Source organism: Filicampus tigris, chromosome 16, assembly GCF_054856515.1.
Source record: "Filicampus tigris isolate MCC_2025a chromosome 16, RoL_Ftig_1.0, whole genome shotgun sequence".
NCBI classification, from domain to species: Eukaryota; Metazoa; Chordata; class Actinopteri; order Syngnathiformes; family Syngnathidae; genus Filicampus; species Filicampus tigris.
This window is the reverse complement of record NC_141232.1, coordinates 9,676,717-9,702,203: the sequence shown is the minus strand read 5'-3', so window position 1 is coordinate 9,702,203 and position 25,487 is coordinate 9,676,717. Positions and strand designations below refer to the sequence as shown.

The 25,487-nt window shown below is 40.4% G+C and overlaps 5 protein-coding genes across 8 annotated transcripts; 1 reads left to right on the top strand and 4 right to left on the bottom strand.

Moving 5' to 3' along the window:
• Positions 1-533: 533 nt before the first annotated feature.
• Positions 534-2,135, top strand: atp5mf (ATP synthase membrane subunit f). The gene is made up of 4 exons (XM_086055933.1): positions 534-637; positions 1,431-1,538; positions 1,630-1,746; positions 1,994-2,135. Exons 1-4 carry the CDS (start codon positions 559-561, stop codon positions 2,020-2,022), a joined length of 333 nt encoding a protein of 110 aa, XP_085912059.1. The 5' UTR covers positions 534-558; the 3' UTR covers positions 2,023-2,135.
• cpsf4 (cleavage and polyadenylation specific factor 4) lies at positions 1,633-5,644 on the bottom strand. The gene is made up of 8 exons (XM_086055928.1): positions 5,235-5,644; positions 5,063-5,113; positions 4,761-4,913; positions 4,579-4,674; positions 3,351-3,444; positions 3,168-3,240; positions 2,916-3,074; positions 1,633-2,756 (listed from the first exon to the last, which is right to left on the bottom strand). The coding sequence occupies exons 1-8, from the start codon at positions 5,335-5,337 to the stop codon at positions 2,688-2,690; spliced, it is 798 nt and encodes a 265-aa protein (XP_085912054.1). The 5' UTR covers positions 5,338-5,644; the 3' UTR covers positions 1,633-2,687.
• A 641-nt stretch (positions 5,645-6,285) lies between these two features.
• LOC147134607 (serine hydroxymethyltransferase, cytosolic-like) lies at positions 6,286-12,972 on the bottom strand. Of its 2 annotated transcripts, none has more exons than XM_086055923.1 (12): positions 12,418-12,972; positions 12,079-12,200; positions 11,213-11,358; positions 11,013-11,128; positions 10,748-10,908; positions 9,892-9,973; positions 9,012-9,224; positions 8,828-8,941; positions 8,609-8,731; positions 7,743-7,859; positions 7,367-7,477; positions 6,286-7,240 (listed from the first exon to the last, which is right to left on the bottom strand). In XM_086055923.1, exons 1-12 carry the CDS (start codon positions 12,494-12,496, stop codon positions 7,068-7,070), a joined length of 1,557 nt encoding a protein of 518 aa, XP_085912049.1. In that variant the 5' UTR covers positions 12,497-12,972; the 3' UTR covers positions 6,286-7,067. The 2 variants fall into 2 exon arrangements, with proteins under 2 accessions (XP_085912049.1, XP_085912050.1); XM_086055924.1 differs by having other exon boundaries at positions 7,093-7,240; positions 7,727-7,859.
• Positions 12,973-13,172: 200 nt separating this feature from the next.
• shmt1 (serine hydroxymethyltransferase 1 (soluble)) lies at positions 13,173-22,184 on the bottom strand. Of its 3 annotated transcripts, none has more exons than XM_086055925.1 (12): positions 21,130-22,184; positions 19,722-19,837; positions 19,209-19,354; positions 18,988-19,103; positions 18,388-18,548; positions 18,084-18,165; positions 17,678-17,890; positions 17,494-17,607; positions 15,789-15,911; positions 14,388-14,504; positions 14,165-14,275; positions 13,173-13,483 (listed from the first exon to the last, which is right to left on the bottom strand). In XM_086055925.1, the coding sequence occupies exons 2-12, from the start codon at positions 19,812-19,814 to the stop codon at positions 13,311-13,313; spliced, it is 1,449 nt and encodes a 482-aa protein (XP_085912051.1). In that variant the 5' UTR covers positions 19,815-19,837; positions 21,130-22,184; the 3' UTR covers positions 13,173-13,310. The 3 variants fall into 3 exon arrangements, with proteins under 3 accessions (XP_085912051.1, XP_085912053.1, XP_085912052.1); XM_086055927.1 differs by lacking the exon at positions 21,130-22,184 and adding an exon at positions 19,926-20,245; XM_086055926.1 differs by lacking the exon at positions 21,130-22,184 and adding an exon at positions 19,991-20,245.
• Positions 22,185-22,331: 147 nt separating this feature from the next.
• Positions 22,332-25,462, bottom strand: pdap1b (pdgfa associated protein 1b). Its single transcript, XM_086055931.1, has 6 exons — positions 25,299-25,462; positions 24,936-25,027; positions 24,536-24,622; positions 24,342-24,463; positions 23,611-23,762; positions 22,332-22,731 (listed from the first exon to the last, which is right to left on the bottom strand). Exons 1-6 carry the CDS (start codon positions 25,309-25,311, stop codon positions 22,667-22,669), a joined length of 531 nt encoding a protein of 176 aa, XP_085912057.1. The 5' UTR covers positions 25,312-25,462; the 3' UTR covers positions 22,332-22,666.
• Between the last annotated feature and the right edge of the window lie 25 nt (positions 25,463-25,487).

The window sequence follows — 25,487 nt, the reverse complement described above, 5'->3', positions numbered from 1 at the left end:
CTGGTGCGGTCCAAAACAAGCCTTGTTGCATGAACTGGTGGAGCCTATTCAGATGAGAGGAGAAATGTCTTCAAAACAAACAGAGCAATCGATTCAAGTCGATTCAATAACCTGAGAACGAAATGACTTGGACGAATGAGAATATATACAAGCATATTACAATATAAAGTAGGTTGTAGATGTTGATCAGTGGTTGTGGTAGTGTTAAAGCCAGCAAAGGGCCCTGATGGCTCACCACTGCTGAAACTACTTCAGAAAGTGTATCCTTAAATCAATGTAGTTTATTTTTCATTGAATTTGAAAAATAAATTGTTGCAACAGAGGGAACATTATGCATTTTAACAATAATCTCAAAGCTGCTTGATAAATACAGACACATCTAAACTGCTTTGGTTTAACATTTCGTGATCCTAAAATGCCAGAGTCATTATTATTATTTTCTAATTTATTGAGTTTCTTCCCCTTGTTTTTTGAAGACGTTCAAAAATGATTAGCTTGATTTCATCCTGCATGTCTGTCCTCTAGTGGAAAAACTATAAAACTACATTAGCCCCCACAATGCACCGCGGCTTGTTTCCCATCGTTCTCTGCAGCTCAGCAAACCGAACTCCACCGGTCAAGATGGCGGACAGACCAGGTAGTGTTTCGTGTCCTTCTGAGCAAATATTCACAATCGTGTCAGTTTTCTGGGCTTTATTAAGGAAACAATTCTACATGTGTGCATATTTAACGAGTTTTATTCAGTTAACGGACCGTGAACGAATCTTTTTTTTATGTGTTTGTTAGCCCAAAGGCCGCAGTGAATCCTTCGAGTCACGTCAAGGACTTCGCGTGTCATTGCTAATTCTGTTTTTAAAATATGCATCGGGTTATTTGATTACAGGAATAGCAATCTGATATACGAGTTCCATATTTCCATTATCTTGCCAGTGCATGTTTCGCTGTTTTGGATAACTTGTCATGCCCTCCGAATATCAGGATAATTCTTAAACTACTAATTAAGTACTGCATTTAAAATTAGGTTTAAGAGTTACCGTAGCTGTGTTTTTACTACAAATTATAAAGACATTGTTTGTTTGGGCTGTCATTTAGTCACTTAAAACGTCAACTTTCCACTATGTAATATTTCTACCGTCGTTTATATGAAAATAAAAAGGTACTGAACTAATTAGTAGGCTATCCTACTTGCTGTAGAACTATTAGAAATCTCTTTCAAATTTACGTAGATTATTTTTTTAATTGACACATGCTCCCATGTAATTGGGGGGCAAAGGGGGTAACAACGCGACCGTTTGTAATGAGTCTTGTACACACTTGCCAATGGGAAAGGTGTTCTATGTGATACTGATTATTTTTCCAGTGTACACACACACACCACAGTCCAGGATTAAGATTGATTTTGATCTGATTTTCCAATTATCTCCTAATAGTTCCTCTAGCTGAGAAGCGTCTGATGGATGTGAAACTGGGCGAATTGGGAAGCTGGCTCGGGAAGCGAGACTTTACCCCCAATGGGATCATCTCCGCCGTCCGCAGGGGTGAGGACACCCGCTCGGACTACAAACCTCTGCTCCATTTGAATTTTCTAATATTGAATTGTTCTTTCACCCATCATGTCACCTCTTCCAGGTCATGACAGATACTACAATAAGTATATTAACGTGAAGAAGGGAGGCATTGGTGGCATTGCTATACTGCTCGTTGGCTACGTGGCCATCAGTTACATGTGGGAATACGACCACATAAGTAAGAGACTCACTTCTGCTTTACCTACATTAACAATTTATCTACTAACAAAAACAGACAAATGCTGTTAAACACAAAATACACACATGACATAACGCATCACAGCCCAACCAAAAATGTGTCTGCCACCCATTTTGGGCAAGAACCCCGATTTAATGTGTGAATGTTGGCTTGAAGTGTGATTCATCTTCTTATTTTCATGATGACAAAAACATCGTTTCCAATTGTGTTTGCCATCTTCCTTTAGAACATGATCGCTGGAGGAAGTACCACTAACAAGCGCCATCAGACCTTCAGGGATGAACCATTCAGCTCCTCCGACTCTTCGCTTTCTCAGCTCTTTGTGTTCAATAAGTGACAGTTGTGACCAATAAACGATATTAAGCGTTGTTGTGGCTTTTGTTTCATTCAAGATTCAAGAAATTGACATAGGATATTCTTTTTGATGATTTCTAATGCGACACATTTTAGAATGGAACATTTATTTAGTTACACACTGCGAATTTGTCCTCACACTTCACATTAACATGGACAACCTTTGACTCTACGAAACGTACTGATTAGTGCAGCTGTTTCTTGCAAGGGATGATTTTTGGGGTTTGCCCTATTAGTGAAATATAACCGCAGGTCTTTAGTACACAAAGGCTAACATTAAGCACAACTAATAGAGCAATTAGAAATCAGACACAATTTTAAGGTGTACTTATTTTTGTCAGCAAGAATTCCACTCAAGTATGCCACAAATGATGACAACAGCATCTTTTTTTCACACTGTATAAAAGGTAAGAATACAAATTGAAGCAATGTAAATCTCTGTGCCTGTGTATGAGTAGATCGATCAGAAGGAAAAAAAATATATCACAGGTTCTAGTCATTTCATTGGAATGATCAACCTGTAAAATGTCCATCTTTCCTGTTGTCTCATTACACCAGCTTGAAGGTCACTGCCCACTCAAGAATGCAAGATGGCCCTTATTACACTTGTTGGCGTAGTGGCCCTTTTCTCCGCACTGCACACATGGGGGGGGGGGGGAAATTGATGACTGGAGGAATTTGTTTTTCCATAAAAATACAATTACTCCTTAATCTGGAGTCATAATTTACACAATACTCAAAATAGCTAATTTTGCTATATGTGACCTCATTGAGAAGCACAAAATCTGAATCACCTTGTAGCAGGTGACCTGGTCCAGCGGCCGAGGCCCTCTGTTGGAAATGAGATGATTCTGTTGAGTCACAGGCATGGAAGAGTTGTTGTGCGACCGTGGGCCCGGGCTAGCGTTGGTCAGGTGGATGACTGAGAACGACGAGCGGCCCGTAGGTCCCGTCTGCAGCAATCAAAGCAAGGAGAAATGATTCATGGTCAGCATCGTGGGACTCACTCAACCTTGCTGACCATCATATGTGAGCGGGTGTCTGACCTTTGTCTGATTTTGGTTTTGTAGTGGCAGAGGAGGCTGTTCGGGGGCTCCCATTGGCAATTCAAAACGAGGGCTAACAAGAACAAAGAAAAAAAAAATCTGGCTCAACAGTGTAGTGCTAAACTGCATTGGTTTTACATACAAGTGACACTTTTGAATACTGAATGCAAACCAGATACATACTGCATAAATTTGCAAGATTTTCCTTCTGGACAGAAGCCCACCAGGTAGTTGACACAAATTACCCTTCTTGTGTGTCTGTGTCTGCAGTCAGGACCTGAAACAGGAAGAGTACAAGAGAATTGAGGCATAAGAAAAACTTTTGATTTCATGTTTTAGTAGTTGAAAATAAGCTTTGAAATCAATTTGATGAATGAATGATTGTGTTTTTTTAAAATAAAAAATAACTGTAATTATTCCCCCCCCCATAATTGCCCAGTCCTATAATCAACCAGCCTTTGCAACTCTCTCAAGGTTGCATCTGCATATATTTTAGTAGCTGCCAAATTATTATGCACAGCTGGTGTATTTCAATACATTTTAAAGGTTGTAAACAAGCGAAAAAAGTCATGTTGAAAAGTAAAATTTCAATCAAAAACATCTTAAAAGGTCAAGTTACATTTTTACATAAGACCTCCTATTTGATAGCAGCTCCGCAAGTCTTGCATTCATTGAACTTGTGAGGTTAGGTGGACAGCGTCTGCTTGAATTTCTTTCCAAGATGTCAGAATAGCCTCCCAGAGCTGCTGTTTGGATGTGAACAGTCTGCCTCCCTCAAAGATCTTTTGCTTAAGGTTGCTTTCAAAGGTTTTCAATAGGTTGATCGTCAGGGGAAGATGGGGGGCCACGCACGAATTTCTCTCCATTTATGCCCATAGCAGCCCATGATGCAAATACAACGTCCTAATGCTGCAAATTCAACTATTTTCAGTTGTTTACAACATATAAACGTCTTGAAACACTGTTGTGCATGGTAATTTGGAACAATGTATTTGAACAAAAAGTGTTTTTATTTTTGAAAGAAATTATCATTGGGAGGTTTGTTTGAAAGCATTCACACTATTCTGCAACAGTTGAAGAAAATTATGCTGAGTGCTATTTACATAGACTATATTTACAGTAAAAATCTGAGAAAAACAACATTTGCACAATAATTTTGAACACAATATAGTTAGCTAATTCTTTTAACGATACACAATACATACAGTATTGATCTTGCTTGGCACCTGCAAAGATCATTTTTGTAGTACTATAATGCGGCACTTTAATCGGTCGTACATCTGGGCTATTGCCACGCCACTTCCCTAGTGATTTGACATAAGGAATTGCAGGAAAACTAGCTGTGGGCTGTCTGCAACTCAAACGGTAGTTGAACATCACACACTGCGACTGAATTGTTCAGTGGACCTACCGTGTTTGCAGAAGCCTCGGTCATACCAGGGGCAGTCTTTGATCTTGGACTCAGGATCGATGTGCAGGAATGGACATTCCTTGTTGCTACACTCACCTAAGGGAGGGGGCACACAGTATACATTTTTTTTTTTAAATCACTGGGTTGTTATGTGCAACAATACTCAGGTCCCGTGAACGCACCAAACTTGGAGTAGAAATAGCATTCAGGCATTTTTGTCATGTCGTATTCGTGGAGGAACTCGCACTGGTCTCCTTTTTTGCAAAGTCCTCTGAGCCAGTGCTTGCAGACTACTGTCTTCTCTCCACTGATGTGACGGAAAGGACACATCCCACCTAGCAAAGCAATGGAAAGAAAATACGATAAATGCACTATTACACGGGCAATTAGTGTATTCTGTCCATGTTAAGAAAAAAATGGAGCGATGCAACATTATTGATGAGTCTAGTAATTGCTGTGTGATGAAGCAAGACTATTTGTTTACCTTTCAGACACGCAGCTCTCATGAAGAACTCACACACAGCAGACCCGGATTCTAAGCGGGCGGGGAAATGATATCAAAGCATTCAGGAAAACACAAGCAAAGCATCAGACTTGAGTGTTGGTGATAACAGTTCTGCCGTCACCTGGCTAGCAGTTAGCATGCGAGCACTTACTGTCCATGCCGGGGAAGGGTAGAGGCTGAGCCCCAAGCTGTTGCTCCACGGCAATCTCCAGGTCGAACTTGATGTGGTCCGCGCTAGCCAGTAAGTCCTGCATGGCTGAAGGCGATGAATTCGTCGAGTCCCGCTATTAAACAAAACTTCTCGGTAAGCTAACTACTATTGAGATAATTAGCCGGTCATTTTTTGTCCGCCAGACGCCAACCAAAAGCTAGCCAAGCTAGCCTTTAGGTTCAACACGTCAGGTAAGATCACCAAGGAAACCGTAAAACAAAGTGGTATTTTTTAGAATGAAAGACCTAAACTCGGCACTGGTTTAAAAGTTTGTTTTTGTCACGAAACGGTTCCCTGCTTAGCACGAGAGGCGCGCAAAACGACCTTTAACCCAGTAAACGTCACTTCCGTTTCCTTATAGTCATTTCTCCTTTTTGAGTTGAAATGAGTTTTTACAGTGTCTAAGCCCATTACCGCCACCTACCGGATTTGGTAGTAGCTCATAACGGCAGCAACTAAAATCCATCTAGTCTGGTCAACAGTTGCTCAGGTGGAGAACAGGTGGTTTTCTATTTAAGGTGAACAGCAAAGAAAAGGATATTGGACGAGAGGGTTTAAAAAAAACCCAACAACAGTCGTCAGCGTTTTAGAGACCATCGTCATCGACAGCTCAAGGAGCATGGGAAAATGATGGGGAAGTCAAACGCTGCTGGAATTTCTCTTCCTAGGCCAATGCCTGGATGAACTCTTGCTCATTGCCTTGGGATCTTGTTCACTGGTAGGAAAGAGTGAAATTGTGACGGGCATTTGGTGTTTAAAAAAATAATGATAATAATAATAATAATAAAATAATAATAATACCAGTACAGGTACAATATTTACTCCTGATGGGACGAGCTGAAAGTCAGAACAACCTTCAGAATCATAATTATAGTTCATGGGGTATTCTATTAGATTCCAATCTTTTATATCCCTTCCTCACTTTAATTGTTGGTATTCAGATTCAATCCATTGTTGTTTACATGGTGGCAAGTAACAAAACATTTCAATTTGAACCCCTGCAGAAAAATCCGACCTCAATTGAGGGAGACTCCACTACCAGGATGGAGTTACAGAAAATTCATACACAGAAGCAGTCTTTTTCCAAAATTGTAAAAATATATTTGCAAATAAGCAGTACACAAAATGCAATTCTTGTGTGTAGTTGTATTCTGCATATATGATGCCCTGGGAGGCAGACTGCAGTTCCCCCAGGTTGTCCAGACAACCCAAAGGCCAGATATGGTACTGTGGTCTGAAGAGGCAAAGATCATCTGCATGGAACTTACTGGTCCATAGGAGGAGGGCTATGAACAGGGCTTCAAAATAAAGAAAGCCTGATGACAGGAAAGAAGAGAAAGGCAGCAGCTCATGAGCCTCATGCTGGTTACGGGGCAATAGAGAGGAGTTCAGCTAGAAGCCAGAACAAGGAGATGGGCAGTGATTTGACCACCAGCGCCGACCCACCATTGGGAGGGTGTGGCGGTTCATGGTCAAAACACCAAATGAATGATGGGTACTGCCTGCTGGTATAAACCCCTCTTGACCAAAGCTGCTTTCCCCAAAGTGAATTAAGGGTGAACGATCATGTACATGTAATTACAATCATGCTTAATGATGAAAAGAACAGATGGATATGCGGTGCCACAATTGCACAAATGACATTAAATCAACTTGTCAGTGATACTTTTGGTACAATATTTCAATGAATGAAGATGAAACATTCGAAGCTGCAGTGGACAAAAGCACAGAAAAAATATTGAAAGCATCATAATAAAGTGCCTGAGTCCTCATCTACAGCTCAGGGATGCCGGGCATAGGAAACAGACCAGCAAAAGCCTCCACCTCTGCCCTGATCTCAGTCACTTGCCGCTGGAACTTCCCTTCCTGGGCTAACGCCTGAATGAATTCCTTCAGGGTGGCATTTGGATGCAGACTTTGCTGCACCTCCATCGTCAGCTCGATACCTGGAGGAGGGGAAAAAAATCAGAAATTCTGCTCCAGATATACTCCTGTCGGGGCCACCGTGGGTACCAAGTCACCTAAAAATAGTTCACCAGTGAAGGGGAAGTATTGTTGTTTGAAAGTAATACCTCTATGAATGAAGTCTGACACCTTCCTGAAGTCATTTTCTGCAAAGCCTCTGGATGTAAGAGCTGGGGAGCCGAGTCTCAATCCACTTGGGATCATACTGCAATGTTCCCCTGCACAACAAGATTGTTAGATTAAAAAGAAAATGGACAATGGACACATTTTTGATTTCATAAACTCTCTTTTTTATACACACGTCCCTAAGAATTTTCAATGAAACACTCAAGATGTGAAGCCTTAACTTCTGTTTTAAAAGTATGATTAGTTCTGTTCGAAAACATATGTGATTTACTGTTTATATAATTGTTCTAAGAACTGCACACTAGCATGTAGTGAACAAAGCAGCATGCATCAACACTTACTCTCTGTAAACAATACCTGGACAGGCGTGCTTATTACAAGAAATATCACAGGCTTCCAGAACTTTCTCAGCTTGTACTGCATCGATCCCTTTGCTGCGCAGGTCCAAAAGGATCAGATGATTGTCGGAACCACCTCAACACGAAGATGGAGAAGCAGAACATGACTATTAAAATCAATACAATAACAAAGTACAAATACTTTGATTTCGGTTTTATTTTTCGGATGTCTTTTTTTTAACTTTTAACATTTGAAAACAGATATCTGTACTTTCTACTCCTTATTTTGGCTTGTTTTCTTCAACCACCGCTGATGATGATGAAGTAAATAGAGAAATGCAAAGTCAATAATGGCGAGCTTTTCTTTGACTGAGATATTGTTAGCGAGACATTGCCCATACATGGCCTAAATTAAGAGACCTGTTTAATGTTCTTGGCTCAAAAATAATTTGTGGCACGTGTTTTGTCTTCTGAAAGCCTAAAAACCACCAGCTTCTGGTGTTCAAGCATTTTCCGTATAATATGAAAAAAAAAACCCCACACACACATACAAGTAATCTGCTTTTTTTCATTTTTTCATTTTCATTTTGGCATTTTTGATATTCAGTTCACATAATGTTATGATAGCATAAAAGTTAAGCCAGCCAGCTCTTCAACAACATGCAATTTTTTTTTTCATTCTCAATCCAGCACTATATAAGTTAATAAAAGAGGAAAACTATTTTGTGTGCAGGAGAGTGTTTTGTTGTTCTTGTTGTATCTGTCCTTAAGTACAAAGGCCAGTACTTTTGCCATCTGTGCAGATGACAAAAAAATGCAGATGACAGATAACATTGCATTTTACATGTTCCACGACAACAAAGCAGGCAGTCCAATGCCGATTACCAGTAACAATCTTGTAGCCTCGCTTTATGAGAGCAGTGCACAGAGCTTGGCAGTTGACAAGAACCTGCATCTGGTAAGCTTTGAACTCCGGTGTCATGGCTTGCTTGAGAGCCACAGCAACACCTGGGCACATAGAAACAGAAAAACTACTCCTGAAAATCAGTCAAAAGAGTACATATTGACATAAAATAGAATCAACATAATTAATATGCAGAGGACCTGCGATGGCATGGTTGTGCGGTCCGCCCTGCAGCCCTGGAAAGACGGCCTGATTAATTAAAGACTCAAGATTGTACAGAGTCTCCTTCCCCTTGGCGTCCACGCTGCACACACCTGAAGAAGAACAGATGAGAATAAAACGGAATGATCACTCCAAAGACTTGATGACAAAATGAGATTTGACCTTTCCTGAAGAATATGAGTCCAGCTCTGCAGCCGCGCAGCGTCTTGTGCGTCGTCGTGGAAACAATGTCGCAGTAGTCAAAGGGTGAAGGCACGACTCCGGCGGCCACCAGCCCGCTGATGTGCGCCATGTCTCCCATCAGATACGCGCCATTCTCGTCGGCGATCTGTCTCATGCGGGCATAGTCGAGGTTACGGGAGTAGCAGCTCGTTCCTGTGAAAGAAAGGAAAGGAAACATCCTTGTGACTTTTCATTTGTGTTCATATGCAAAAATCTTCCCTTCAGAATCTTAGTTAATGGCACAGATATGGGATATAGGCCATGGGTACAAATTACAGACTTAAATAAAAGGGAAGTCAACCCAAACATATTTTTTTCAAGAATATGTTCGATGCATGCCCACTAGTCTAAACATGGCATTCTGATTAATATTCCATTTGTGGAATATGAGTTAAACAGCGAAATCCACCCGTTTTTAGCCATCTCTGGGGGCGGCCGTTTTGTCACTTCTGTCGACTGAAAATGACATCACAGTTGCTCAGGTAACGACCAATCACAGCTCACCTGTTTTCTGAAGCTCAGCCATGATTGGTTGCTACCTGAGCCCTGAGCAACTGTGATGTCATTTTCAGTCGACAGAAGTGACAAAATGGCCACCCCCTGAGATCGCTAAAAAGGGGTGGATTTCGCTGTTTAACTCATATTCCACAAATGGAATATTAATCAGAATGCCTTGTTTCAACTCGTGGGCCTGCATAGAACATATTCTTGCAAAAAATATGTTTGGGTTGACTTCCGCTTTAAATGTGATTATCTTTTGATTTCCTCCTGATGTTAATTTCAAGCGAACAAGTGAGGACAAACCATGTGAATGCATGACCTGCAATGATGACTTTGGGGTGAAAACGCAGTGCATTTTCTTGCAGTCTGTCATAGTCGATGTAACCACTTTTGGGATTCACCTGAAACCAGCACACTAGGTCTCAACAATTTCACACCAATATCAGCTACATCTGATATGTACAGAGAAACAATAGCATTAGACTGAACTGACCAATACTCACATGAGAAAAAAGCAGACCGAGTGAATATACTATTAGGTTAACCTGCCTTTCTGTCGGGGAAGGCAAGGACAATCACTACCTCTGGACTGGCAGAGAGGGGTGGTCGTCCCCATTTTTAAGAAGGAGGACTGGAGTGGATGTTCCAACTCCAGGGGGATCACACTCCTCAGCCTTCCTGGGAAAGCTTATTCCTAAGTACTGGAGAGGAGAGTCTGTTAGTCTAACCATGGATCTAGGAGGTGGAATTTAATTCTTGTTCCAGTTGTTGGAATACCATACCAGCTCTACATCTTTTCCGAGGTACTTGAGAACACATGAGACTTTGCCCAACCAGTCCATGAGTGCTTTATATGGAATTGTAAACTGCATAAGACGGTGTTACTCACTGGACTCCGTCAAGGGTGCCCTTTGTGGGTGCATTCATTTTATTTTGTGAAATACTGCGATGCAGTATTGCCTAACCAAACTCTGCGCTCTAGTGCTTGGCAGCTAAGCGGGCAGCAGTACCTCAAAATCTGAGGCCGTGTCATGTCTCAGTCAGAAAGATGGATATGACTCCGCTGCTTTTTATTACAATTTTTTTTGTAATTCTCCCACCTTAGTTTTATAATGCTACTGGAATTCTTTCTTAACTATGCATTGAGGTGCGTGTAAACAAATGTGTGTGATGACCTTATATGGCATGCATTCAAAGAAGATGGACGTTGCAGAGAATTTTTTCTTCTCCGTCATGAAGCCATGTGTCAGGTGACCTCCATCGGGCAGGTCCAGTCCCATGATTCTGCCATGGGGTTCAGCAATGGCTGTGTAAACAGCAAGGTTGGCAGGAGAACCTTCAACGGAGAAGAATTGACATTTATGGATTGATTTGTTTCAGAGATTAAGAGTAAGGTGAAAGAAAATATATGTTCTCCTTTAAATCCATTTGACGTGTTACCTGAATAAGATCTCACGTTGACGCCCCAATTTTGAGAGTCCAAACCATAGACCCCCAGCGCTCGCTTTTGGCAGAGGCTCTCCAGCTCATCAACATGCTCGGAACCACCAAAGGCTCTGACATTCAGAATGTCACAGGTTTCTGATGCAGTCCGATGCAATAATTTCACCAGCCACTTTGGAAACTTGGTTTATTCTTACCTATGGCCAGGATTTCCCTTGGAGTACTTGTTGCTCAGACAAGAACCCAGAGCCTCTAGAACGGCTCTACTGATGAAGTTCTCTGAAGCAATCAGCTCCAGCCCGAATGTCTGCTTGTGTTTCTCCTTTTTTATGATAGAGAACACCTGAAACACAAATGTGACAAGCTTTAGATCAGAGGGGCCACAACTTTTCATCAAAGCCACTAGGGGGGCACATAGGACCACGTACTTCCAAACCAGCTGTATGACAAAAATGCCATTTTAGATTAGGACACCCCGATTTGGTTGCCAGCCAATCGCAGGGCACACAAAGACAAACAACCATTTGCACTCACAATCACATCTAGGGGCAATTTAGAGTGTCCAATCGACCTACCAAGCATGTTTTTGAAATGTGGGAGGAAACCGGAGTACCCTGAGAAAACCCACGCAGGCACGGGGGAGAACATACAAACTCCACACAGGGAGGCCGGAGCCGGGATCGAACCCACGACCTCTGAACTGTGAGGCGGACTACTAATCAGTCGAACACCGTGCCGCAAAACTGCCAACAATATGTGCAAAAAAAATGATATATATATATCACTAAAATCAACTCACTCAAAATTTTGACATTACTGATCTACTATTTTTGACCACAATATCATTCCAAATATGCAAAATAAATAAATCAATACTAGGCATAATCACATTGCAGTATAGGAGAGTATACATGCAACTTAAAACTACCGTCGACCCTTGCATATTCACAGGAATCCGTGAAGTTGTATATTTGCAGATTTTTTTTTTTCAATATTTTTTCATATTGGGGATTTTACAATGTTTTTTCTATTTGCCCATCCCTGCCATAATGGGTTTACTGACCTCAGAGTCATTGATGGCCAGAGGTTCTAACATCATCTTGTGGTGCGAGTCCCAAGTCGTCTTGATGACATTGTGGCCATTTGTCAAAGCGATGGTTGTTGTAGTTCTTAGGCAGTGATGAACTAAATAAGATAATCAAATAATACACAGTGATGGAAATTTGATCTGGATTAAAACTGAGGAGCTCCTCGTAATCTTCTTGTGTTTAACAAATAAACATCCCACTTCAACTTTTATGCTAGCTTCCACTAGCTTTATTTGTAACAGTCTCTTACCTAACCCTATGCCACAGGTGTCAAAGTCAAGGCATTCTAACGAAAGACACATCCGACAACTTACCCCAAATTGTTGGTCTGCTTCTCGCGCAGCTGTTTTTGATCATTCTTGAGAATATTTTCAAAGTTTTGGCGTGTCCCATTGCATAAGCAATTCAGTGAGACTTCCTGAAATTACAGTTTTAGTGTAGCGGTACACTCGCCTGACTTGTGTGCGAGAATGGGATCGGTTTCCTCTCAGTGACAGTGTGGATGTGGGTGTGTTCGTTATTATATGTGCCCAGCAACTGATTGGCTACTAGTTGATGGTGAAGTCCGCCTTTCACCCGAAATCAGCTGGGGAATGGTTCGATTGATGATAAATCTTTTTTGTTGTTGTCAATGAAACAAATGAATTTTTGGATACAACACGTACGTTAAATTAAACGTACGCACTATACATTATATAACCATTAATATGTTCCTTTGGTTAATTACCACAGGAATTAAACTTTTTATTTCATCTGCCAACATTGTCCATCAAAGACGGTTGCCCTGCAGTCAAGTCAAATTTGTTCCACTGCTAAAAGATGGGTGGGGCAGTAACTAAAGTCTCAACCTTGCTAGCGCTAATGCTGATGCAGGGTGCGAGGTCATGAAGCACTGGACCACGCAAAAAAAAAAAAACATGTAATAGTGACATAGTTACACATTTAATGTTAGCAATGAATTCTAATTTCTAATTGGAATTATAATTACAGTAATGACACAGAGACAGACAAGTCACGCTTGCTTGCTGGCTTCTATTTGTACAGATCAATCACAGCAGGTAAACCCAGCTCAGAAACACTTATTTAATTGGCAAACAAGGTTTTAACCGTATCAAATATACACACCCAAATTTGGACCTCCAAAATCGTATGCAATAGTTTCCATGATTATCAGTCCAACAATAACCATCAGTTGAGTCACCATGATTTACAGTTCAGGGAGGCCAGGCATGAAAAAATGACCAGCGAAAGCTTCAACGTCCGCCCTGATCTCGTTCACACGCTGCTGGAACCTTTCTTCCTTGGCCAATGCTTGGATGAATTCCTTCAGAGTGGCCTTGGGATCCAGACTTCTCTGCAAATCCAAGGTCAGCTCAATGCCTGGAGGGTAAAGAAAGTAAAGCTAAGGCAGCTTTCTATAACGAAATTCTACTCCAGATACACAGTGTTATAATCAACCTGGGGCTGAATTTCTGCTTTAGAGCCAGAAGGGTTGGTACAGCTACAAACAACAGGTACTTTCGGTAAGGAAAGGCCCCTCCCCAAAAATCGGAATTAAAAAATGTAGGATAATGATTAGAACTGATGCATTGCCATAACAGTCCATTTTGTTGAGGCTCAGTCACGCAAGTGTCATCCAATTTTAACACTGTAATGGCTGTCAAAAGAGCATGTCATGGCAGAAATAGCAATACATGACCCAGTGAACAAAAACTGCAAATCGGTCTACATTTGGAAATTATGTCAATTGAATTTCATCAGAGCAGTTAATGTATTCTATGAGTAACTGTCCAGATTTTTTCCTGGAAGCCTACTGTATACAAGTGGCACCAATTTAAACAGAGAAAAATTAAATGCAAGCTGTTTGTTAAGTATCAAATCGCACATAATTACAGTATGGCATCAAATAGCAATGGAATGTATGAAATTATGTCAAATCATATTGCATCTCAATTGGCATGATTTGTATTGTAATGCAGTAGCTTTATGTTTTGTGAATGACTTATCGTTAATGTGTATACTATTATAAAAGCCCCAGTGATGGAGCTGCACATTCCTAACCTCTGTGGAGGAAGTCTGCCACCTTCCTGAAGTCATCCTCCACCAAGCCTCTCGAGGTCAGAGCGGGGGAGCCAAATCTCAGTCCACTGGGGCGCAAAGCACTTTTGTCCCCTGCATTAAAAGATCAAACATTCAGTATGTGCATGTGTGTTTATTTATATGGAGATTTGCAAATTCTCAGTACAGTCCTCTCAGTATGAAAACAAAGCTCAACAAATCCTACCTGGACAGGTGTTCTTATTACAAGCAATAGCACAGGCTTCCAGCACCTTCTCAGCTCGCCCACCATCGGTTCCTTTGGTGCGCAAGTCCAATAGGATCAGATGATTGTCAGAACCACCTGAAAATGCAAATATAATCATGAGGTTATTCTCATCTACTGACAACACTAACTGGCATTAAGAACTTCCCACTGACACATGCACACACGGACCCCCTCTTCTTTCCCCAATGTTTGTTGATCCCTCTGTCAGAAGAGCCCACCCAAGCTGCTCACAGTCACTGGCTCATTCATTTACAGACTGTTGCCCCCCCCCCCGCAGGGGTGGTGACTGGCTCCCGTTGCCGGATGCATTAGCAGTTGCTGGATTCTTACTTTACTGAGGCTATGTGAGAGGTTGGCAGATGCGGGACGTGTTGAGAGAAGGTGGTGGTTGGCTGGGGGAGCAGTGGTGGGTCCCCACGTGCTCCTCGTGGGGGCTATTTGTGGTGCTTGGTGGGCCTGGCATTCTGCCCTTGCCCCCTGGGCATGGGTGGTGTCCTCTTGATCTGGTCCCTGTTATATCATTTCTTATTTGCTACTCGTTGCCTTCCTCACAGGGCGTAGCCCACTCTTTTGTACTGTATTTTCCGTACCACAATGTGCACTTAAAATCTTTTAGGTTTCTCAAAAATCCACAGTACACCTTAATTCGAATTCCTTCCCATGATGTTCATGTTGCATTTAGCAATAAGCAAAGTAATAACATAACCACTGGGCACCAGATTGAGTAGCAATGTTCAATTTGATGTTTTTGTCTGTCATAGGATCCCCTCCTCCGCTTGAAGCAAACTCCATCTAGTTGCACAGGGAACTAACGCAAGTGAATTTTGTGTCCGGTCTGAACTTGGCAAAATAGCACTAAACCTATCAAATAAACATATGATATAATTGAAATAAAATATTGAACATACAATGCTTCACAGAAATAATGCGCCTTGCATTGCGTCTTAGGTATGATTTTTTTTTTTTTTTTTCAATTGACACATTCATTCATATTGTAATTACTGCGGTGTGGCTAAGGGTCCGTAAAATACGGTAACGTTACAGTGGTTATATACCATTTATTCTTCCCTATTTTTTTTTTTAAATCTGATCTTTCGTTTTCCTCTCCTCTTAAACCTTTTTCTGTCCAATAAGCTGTTTGGATAATTAATGGATGGATGGATAAATAGCCATTACCATAAAACCACAAAAGCACTTTATCAAACTCTCGTTGCACAGAAAAATTGTTCCAATCAAACATTTTATATGTCCACTCAGCCGAACAGGATAGGTTTAAAAGGAAGAAGAAAAGCAAACAAACAAACAAACAAACAGAATGACTTCCTACTTGATGTGCCAATGGGGTTGAGTGACACCTACCAGTGACAATCTTGTAGCCGTGCTCAATGAGGGCAGTGGACAGAGCTTTGCAGTTGACCAGAACCTGCATCTGGTAAGCTTTGAACTCTGGTGTCACGGCTTGTTTGAGAGCTACTGCCACACCTGGGGACATAAGTGTAAAGACCTTGAAATGCAGCAATGAAATGAGCACAATTGAGAAAATTCCATGTGAATCGTTGATCCTTTCTATTTATAATTGGCAATATATAAAAAATATGAGTCATTTTATAATTCAATTTTAGGCTCATATGAAAAATAGTTTGATTTTAACATCTAATAATCAGTCAGGTTTGCATGTTTGCTAACAAGCATTCCTATGCCTGAGGCTGCGCAAATTTGCGCAGGTAAAAGCAACTCCCCCGTAGTTCAACAGCCCATCATCACTCTGTTGGATCAGCAGTTTGAGAACTGACTACAATTTGCAACTCGAAGGTCCACTCAATAGGGTGATCACCACTTGGCCTCATAATCACGAGCTCCAGACATGTGTAAATGCATGCTTGTTTGCAAGTTTGCAAAACGCAAGGTGACTAATCGCTTGCAAAGCTTCCTCTTTCTAATTGACATCAGTATGCTGAAGATCATCAGAGTAAAGTTCACAAGGCCCACATAAACCCTCAAGGTGAATATTCCATCATAAAATTGCAACTGAATTGAGAAACACATGCAAGAACCCGCACACGACGGGGGGAGGAAGGAGAAACTACGGGAAATAAGAAGTGTGAAGGGGAAAAACAACAACATGCCAAATCCGTGAGAGCTTCAACAGAAATCGCAGTACTGAAAAAATGGGCCGTTTGCTACAGGCACTGCAGTAAAGATATTTAACTTGTTAGCTGCCTGAATCAGTCCACCCAAACACACTCTAGACACAGAGTTCCTTGCATATGATTATATATTGGCCAAAAGAAGAATTTAAATAATGGTAGTTTTAAAATGATTTGCCCAAAGTCTACATGTGATGTTCCCTGTGGACATGAATGAGTTGAAAACAACGTGATTGGGCAGACAAACAGTGGTGAAAGGATATTTTCTGTGTCACACGTACAGTAAGTCATGAAGCCAACTACAATAACACTTCAAACACTTTTGTCCTTGATAACACGAGTGATGGATCATTTGAGGGGTCCTGGTCGTTGTACTGATTGTGGCAGCTGAAAAGCTAACATCTTTACTAACGCTTGTTACCAAACTTTCGGGCCGCGTAAACCCAACCAATTAAATATGAAAATCAAATTCAGTCCTGAGGCCATTTTGTATTTTTGATCTGAGGGTGGTTGAGGGTTTCATTCTGGCCCTGGCTTTCCTGTGTGGAGTTTACATGCTCTGCCAGTGCCTGCGTGTTTTCTCCGGGTACTCCGGTTTCCTCCCACATTCCACAAACATCTATGGTAGTTAAACTGATCACTCTAAATTGCCCCTAGGTGAGTGCAAATGTTTGTTTGTCTCTGTGTGCCCTGCGATTGGTTGGCAACCAGTTCAGGGTGTACCCCGCCTACTACGCCATAATGGATGATCTGAGGGTAAAATAGAATTCTGACATTTTTTTGTGTTACATTAAAATCCAAATGAGTCACTTTTATAATGTTTTGGTTGCCAATTGCAAATGAAAAGAATGAACATGAATTGAACCGCTACGGACATAAAATTGAGAACAAGCGTTACGTCTAAAAATGTGGAGGACCTGCAATGGCATGGTTGTGCGGTCCACCCTGCAGTCCTGGAAAGACGGCCTGATTAATTAAAGACTCAAGATTGTACAGGGTCTCCTTCCCCTTGGCGTCCACGCTGCGCACACCTGAAGAAGAACAGATGAGAATAAAACGGAATGATCACTCCAAAGACTTGATGACAAAATGAGATTTGACCTTTCCTGAAGAATATGAGTCCAGCTCTGCAGCCGCGCAGCGTCTTGTGCGTCGTCGTGGAAACAATGTCGCAGTAGTCAAAGGGTGAAGGCACGACTCCGGCGGCCACCAGCCCGCTGATGTGCGCCATGTCTCCCATCAGATACGCGCCATTCTCGTTGGCGATCTGTCTCATGCGGGCATAGTCGATGTTACGGGAGTAGCAGCTCGTTCCTGTGAAAGAAAGGAAAGGAAACATCTTTCTGGATTTCCATTTGTGTGTTTATGTGCAAAAGGTTTCCTCAACAACACTTCAGTTAAAATACAAGACACTAAAACTGTTATTACACCGAATAAAAATATCGCGGTTAGCCTTCAATTCACTACGTTGAAGTAATCTTAAAAGTATAAAAATGTGATAGACAACCTGCAATGATGAGTTTGGGATGGAAAAGGCGAGCATTTTCTTGCAGTCGATCATAGTCGATGTAACCAGTTTCGGGATTCACCTGAAACCAGAACACGCAGGTTTGAACAACGACTCACCAACAATGGTTATATCTGACATATACGGGGAAAGAATAATAATAATAATAATAATAATAATAATAATAATAATGATACACTGACTGAACAACAATTGATCATAATTAACAAGTGGAAATTGCCGACTTGAAATCTTACTCATTTAACCCATTACGAGGTGAGTGTAAACAAATGTGTGTGATCACCTTGTACGGCATGGACTCAAAGAAGATTGAGGTTGCAGAGATTTTTTTCTTTTCCGTCATGAAGCCATGTGTCAGGTGACCTCCATCAGGAAGGTCCAGGCCCATGATTCTACCATGCGGTTCAACAATGGCTGTGTAAACAGCAAAGTTGGCAGGAGAACCTAGATGGAGAAGGATTGACATTTCCTCTTACTCCATTTGAGATACAGCTATCAATTTTCAATACCGCTGATCCTCATAAGATAAAATAATCGTTATTAAAACCACAATGGGGAAATTTGCAGACCATTAGGAAATTAAGAATATTCAGGTCACGTGAGCTAGAGCCTATTACAGTTGACTATGAGTGAGTGGAGGGGTACACCTGGAGCTGGTCGCTATCTAATAACAGGGCACTTATAAACAAAAGAATACCTATGGATAATTTAGTGTCTTTTAGCACGTTTTTGAATGGTGGGGGGGAAGCCGGAGTACCTGGAGAAAACTCATGCAAGCACACAAAGAACAAGCAAACCCAGATTTGAACTAAGTGGCAAACGTGCTAATCACTCAGCCACTTTATCCAAAACGTTCAACCATACGTGTATCAATGTATTTTACCCGAGTATGGCTGCACGTTCACGCCCCATCTGTCAGAGTCCAGGCTGTAGGCGTCAAGCGCCCTCTTCTGGCAGAGTCTCTCCAGCTCATCAACATGCTCAGTTCCACCATAGTACCTACATTTGAGATCATTGTGAATATGAAACCCACTTTTAATTGAAAACGAAATTCAAGCTGTCCTACTCGGTTTCATCATTTCAGAAATGCGTTTATTCTCATACCTCTGACCAGGATATCCTTCAGAGTACTTGTTGTTCATACAAGACCCCAAAGCCTCTAGAACCGCTCTGCTGGTCAAGTTCTCGGAAGCAATCAGCTCCAGGCCGTACGTCTGTCTGTGCTTCTCCTTTTTAATGATAGAGAACACCTACAAAACAGATGTGACATATCAATCTGTCTCACAAACTACGGGAGCAAGAGCATACAATATTCACATTATGTACATACACTGCCATTGTGTGAGATCCACAAATAAGATAATAATACTTAGGTTTGACTGAAACAGTCAGGGAATTACTCTAATTTTGTTTATTACCAATCAAAAGCTAGCATTAAGGCACATGTTTTGATAGAGCTCTTGTACTGGACATAATTCAATTCAACAGGTATTCATTATGTTCATCACAGTGAATGTAAATCCATAAAAATATACATACAGTATACCCACATAAATACGTGCGAGACAGATTAAAAAAAAACATATAGGAGGCAAACATATTTACATAAACACTTACCTCAGCGTCATTGACAGCCAGAGGTTCCGACATCATCTTGTTGTGTGAGTCCCAGGTTTCTTTCGTGACACTGCTGCCATTTGTTAAAGACATGGTTGTTGTTGCAAAGTGCTGATCTAAAGAATAGGACATACAATCCATCCATTACCCAGGAGTTTGAGAATAATAAGGAGTGATGACATCATGCAATAAGAAAATGCCAACCAGGGAAGAATTAGAATCCACTGATGCTACGAAATTTGACTTGAGAAATAGATTGAAGACCAGACCTTAAGAGGACCTTGGCATGATGGTCATATTATTTCAGGACCCATCTGGCCACACAGCCTTTTTCTAGTCCTCAAGAGCAAAAGTGGAAACTTTTCTGTGCAAGTATTTAATTTGTCACATGATTTCTTTTATCCCTGCCATAACAAGTAGGTGGCAGTAACAATGTTGCACACAGGATTAAATCCAGATCTCTTGTCAGCACATGGCTAATGAAGCCACCTGGAAATTGACCTTCAGTTTTTAGTTGTGGGATGAGCCCCACGCTTTTAGGTTAATTGAAGACTCTAAATTACCCACAAGTGTGAGCAATTACGTGTCTATATATGCCCTGCGATTGGCTGGCGACCAGTCCAGGCGTACTCTGTCTATTGCTCAAAGTCAGCTAGGCTCCAGCTCACCCGTGCCCCTATAATGAGGATAAGCACTAGAAAATAATGGCTAGGTGAGCTAAAGGGGGTTAAACTTTTTTTTTTTTTTTTTACAAGTTCATTTGAGGATTTGTGTCAACGTCCAAAGTGCAAATCTCCTATCTGCAGGATTTTATGATTATCACTTTTTTTAGTATGATGCAACAAGAAATTGTATCGTTTATGTTACAGTAAAAAAAACAAACTGTTATAAATCGTGATATTACTGTTATTTGGGGAGAATTTTCGTTGAGAATCAAAAGCTGCTGAAAGTTGTCTGTTACAACGCTTGAGGCTCCATTAGGTAAACTTTGGACCGTTGCACGGGCAAAGCAAATACGAGTTAAAAACAATCTGACGCGCTGGTGGATCACCAGATGTTGTTTACATTTGCATGGAGAACCAGTCAAATTCATGTAAAATATAATCAAATGAAGACAATCTTCATTTATTTGTAGTGATTATCTGCCTAGAACCGGCTGCAAAAATAGCCTCGCAGTATCCTGAACACGTTGAGTGACACATTTCAATAGAATTATACAGTAGTACCACAGTTAATGTCGTGGTAAGACAGTTATTCATTGCAACACATGTAAACGTTACACAATATGGTCAGAGACGTTGAAATTACAAAGTATGTTTTTTGTGAGTGTGTGTTAATCATAACTACGAGCAGATAGAAGCATTGACTTTCAAGGTTTGTCTGCCACTGCAGTCAACAATTAACTCACCCGCCAAAGGAAAACAAGGAGCGACTGACGTTGTCAAAAGCTGAACTAGAATCACGGGCTAGGAGGATCGGGGAATGGGGGAGGATATACGAACTACAGTGACAAAGGGGTGAAAGTCCGCCAAAGTTTGGACCAATCAACTGCATAGTTCTTCTTCCTTTATTTTCGTACGTGCACTTTGTGCACTTGAGCGCCACTGCTCACCGGGAGTGTGGTCAAACGTGACCAGATGCAGACAGATACTGATGCTGATCCAACAGCGGGACGGGATACGCGGTATACGATCCACGGGTTACAAACGGTGCAAGGAGTAAGAAAACATAAACGGGGGAAAAGGCGCCCTCAAAAAATACTTATATATATATTTTTTTATGAATGGCCAAAAAGTATTTCTCATAGAAATTATTAACGTAACTGAGATTTACCACCAAGATTGCGCTGGTCAACAAATTTGCAAGTTTTTTTTTTCCAATCAGTTTCTAGTAGACGTTTAAAGATATTTTCTTTTATTTGCACGGATTCCGAATCTATCCTCGTTTTTTCTCGAGCACATCATCTTTTCTTAATAAATATAATAAAACAAGAATATAATGTAGTGATGTATATAATGAATGTAGTAATATATTTTGTAAAATTTATGAATTAAGTTTTCTGTTCAGCAACGGAGATTATTTTTTTGAAATGTCATTACTATAAATTACAAAGCATGGCAACTCATTCACTGCCAGACATTTTCAGACCCTCTTTTACCCAAACGTTTGAAAATAAATAGAAAATATATATATATATATATATATAAATAGGTCCCTGCGACTGAATAGCTGGACTGTGAAAAGACAAATAAATTTGTCTTTGGCAGTGAATTATTAAAATCTGATTGGCACAAGATTTTATAGTTCAAACTTAAAATCTATAAAACTTAGAAGTGCTAGAAAAAAAGCAAAGACATTTTTTTTTAAATCGGCGTCAAAAATACATCGGGATACATAAAGCCATCTCTGATTTTAAAAAATTGCAGTTGACCAGTGTTAGCAAAGACAGTAAAATACTCACACGATGTACATAAATTAGTACAGATATATGTGTGTGTGTGTGGGGATGGCTGGGAAAAGCAGAAGTATCCATTCACCATCTGTACTACAAGTGCAAATGTAAAAATGATGACATCACATGTTCATACTAGTTGACATCAAATGAAGAAATAAATGTTTGAATATTTTTATCATATTAATCTGAAATATTTTCATGATTAAGTTATATACAGTGTAAAACCCAAAGGAAACAGCGCTGATGCTCAATAAGCAAAATGGACATTATACAATGATCAGTGTGATTCATATAATGTAAAAGCTCATAGCTTCATTCCAATTGTATGACCCAGCTGAAGCTTTCCCAATATGGCCATTTTTCCACGCCAAAGTGCATCATCAGTAAGGTGAATAATACTATTCGTTGCACTTTTATTTCTTCCAAATAGTCTAATTCATATTGCGTCAGTCCATAAAAGTGGGGAAATGGTTCTGATAAATACTATGCATCATTTTAGTGAGAGGGAATGTAATCCTTTAGCCGCTGCTGCTGCTGCTTCTTTTGCCTCTCTTGCTGCAAGAAGGAAAAAACATGTGGATAAGGACATCCAAATGAGTTTCATATCTTACTTAACTATTCCTTGATTATATATACAGTGGTGCCTTGAGATACATATTTAATTTGTTGCGTGACCAGTTATGAAACCAAAAACACATCTTAAATCATCTTTTCCTTTTAAAGGAATTAAAATGCTATTATTCCATTCTATCTTCCGCCCATCTCCCCCAAAAATTGTAATGTGTTTTTCAGCGAAAAATTTAACTCTTTATTATTGTATTTTATAAAAGAATACAGTATTACTTAATTTAATATAATGTGCAGCATTAAACAGTTTTTCCCAAAATGTTTTTGCTTCAATTCAAAAGGACACTGTGCTGCTCCCTTTGGTGTACATGCCTTGGCCACCTGGGGGCAGTATAATACAGACAAACAGATAAATGTCCATGGAGACGGTCTTCAGTAAGCTGCAGTTATATTAGTCGTTTCAGTAGGGGATAAATCATATATGCCTGTGAGTATTGTTGTATTGTCTACCTACATGTGTTGCTGCATTGTTTGTGTTCAAATAGCCACTAAAATATTTATCTAAGAAAAAACTATGAGATTGTTTTACATACACAAAGAGTAATTCTCTTTGTTTCATTGTTTAGTTTGCTATTAAAACTTTAGCTAGGCGTGTCAGTAAACATCTTGAAGTCCCTTTTTTGAAGGAGTGAGTTCACTGCCATCATACAGCAGTTGTATCTCAAATTTTGGCTCGCAGGTCAAAGAACAACAAAACAATCTGTCGCACGACGGCTTGTATCTCGAAAATTCTCAAGTCAGGTCACTCATACCGTGTCGCAAGGCACCATTGTACATGCATATTTTTTTCCCATTCAAACACGATACCTTTTTTCTCTTCCTCTTTCTTTCTCGCTGCTTCTTCTCTCTGCTTCTTGATGATGGCGAGGCGGGCGAGGTCAGCTTTGGCCTGGTCCGTCTTTCCTGCGAGATGCATCTTCATGTAGCGCTCCTTTGCTTTCTGCTTTTCAATTTCCTCTCTGTGTGCACAGAGTTGGGGAAAAAGACTTGAATTCAACTGAATGTCACAGAGAAATCAACTAGAGTTAGAAAATCATGTGAAAACATCAACAAAAGACTAAGTTTTGATTTAAATGCGAAAAATGACTTCAATGATCTTAAAACCCAATCAATGTGAAAATAAAATAGAGTGTACATTAAACTAAACACAAGAGAAAACATTCATTTGTCTTTGTATTTAGTACGTAGAATTTGAACATTAGGGACGTTATACAAAAAAAAATGTATAAGGTGTATCAGTCAAGTTCCAAGACTAGTTTCACAAAAGATATAAGAAGAGTTTTTCCTTTCGATGTTGACCAGACAATCAACCAGCACGTCTACAAAGAAATCCTGTAGCATTTGATTTGTTCATGAGAAGAGGCGAGAATTTTGCCAATACTCGTGGCTGCTTCATCATGACAACACACCTACTCACAACGCCCTGAGCATCTGAAGAATCAGAAAAACCTTACCATCCTGGAGTAACTTCTCTGACACACCGTGTGTTTATGCTTTGCAGACCCTAACTCCCAAAGACCCCATTTGAGAGTATGCACCTTTCTCTCCTCGATAATTGCTTGGGCTCATCCAACTCGATGTGTGTCACCTTCTTGGACTTCTGAGCAATTCTGTTGGGGTTCTCAATTTCTATCAAGCCCTCCACACCAACTCTTTTCCTCTGCAAACACATCAAAACAGCTCAAAGCGCATTCTTGAAAAAATACATAAATAAAAAATAGTGTGTCTGTACCTGTGAACCTTCATCATCACTATCATCTGATCCTGATCCTTGCAACTTCTCCGTAGCGTCAGTCTGAGCTGCACCCTCATCCTCATCCTGACAACATAGAGAACACTGAATAAACAACTTAATATAATAATGCAGTTGTCAAGAACTTGCAGAAAAAAACAGACAACAGTAACAAAATCATACAGTACACAACACCCCTCACTGATATCAAATACTGTAAATTTGGGGATTATAAAAGAAAAATCATATGCTGAATTCGGGACATAGAAACATTTCATTTATTTTTCAGAGGCTCAAAAGCAAGAGGACAAACAATTAAGATGTGGCAAGACAAATGGTATGTAATCGACCTGTAAATTATCGGCATGGTTTTCTTTTTCTTTTTTTATGTATACACTACCGTCTTCCTCTCCTTCTCCGCCTTCATTTGGGCGTCAATCTCCTCTGGACTTGTGTAGGTCCGCATGCGACCCTTGTGGCCACCTTTCCTACCTAAAGTGAAGATGACAGACGTCAAGAGATTTGCCTTGTTTACTACTCACAGTGAGGACGAAAATCGATTCGACGCATACAGCAAACGTTTTTATACACATTCCATATGAGAAATGTTAGAACGCAACCAAGCGAAACAACGCGTAACTGATCCCACTCTGCGTGTTCTTCACAGCAATCGTTACCTGTTTTAAAGTAGCTAACGCGTGCTAATATTATATTTAAAAACGTGAATTTACTCATCATTTGGCGTTTTACACAATCATCTTACCTCCTTTGGGCATTTCGAGAAATGAATACTGTAGACCAATAGCTGACTAACAATTAATAAAAAACAAAAGACATGGGAAGGCCGAAGAAAGCTGACAGCTGGCTAAACTCGGAGATGAGCAACACAATCCAGCAGTGATGTGTTGTACCCAAAGATATGCCTGTTCAAATATCTTCAAAATGAAGAAAT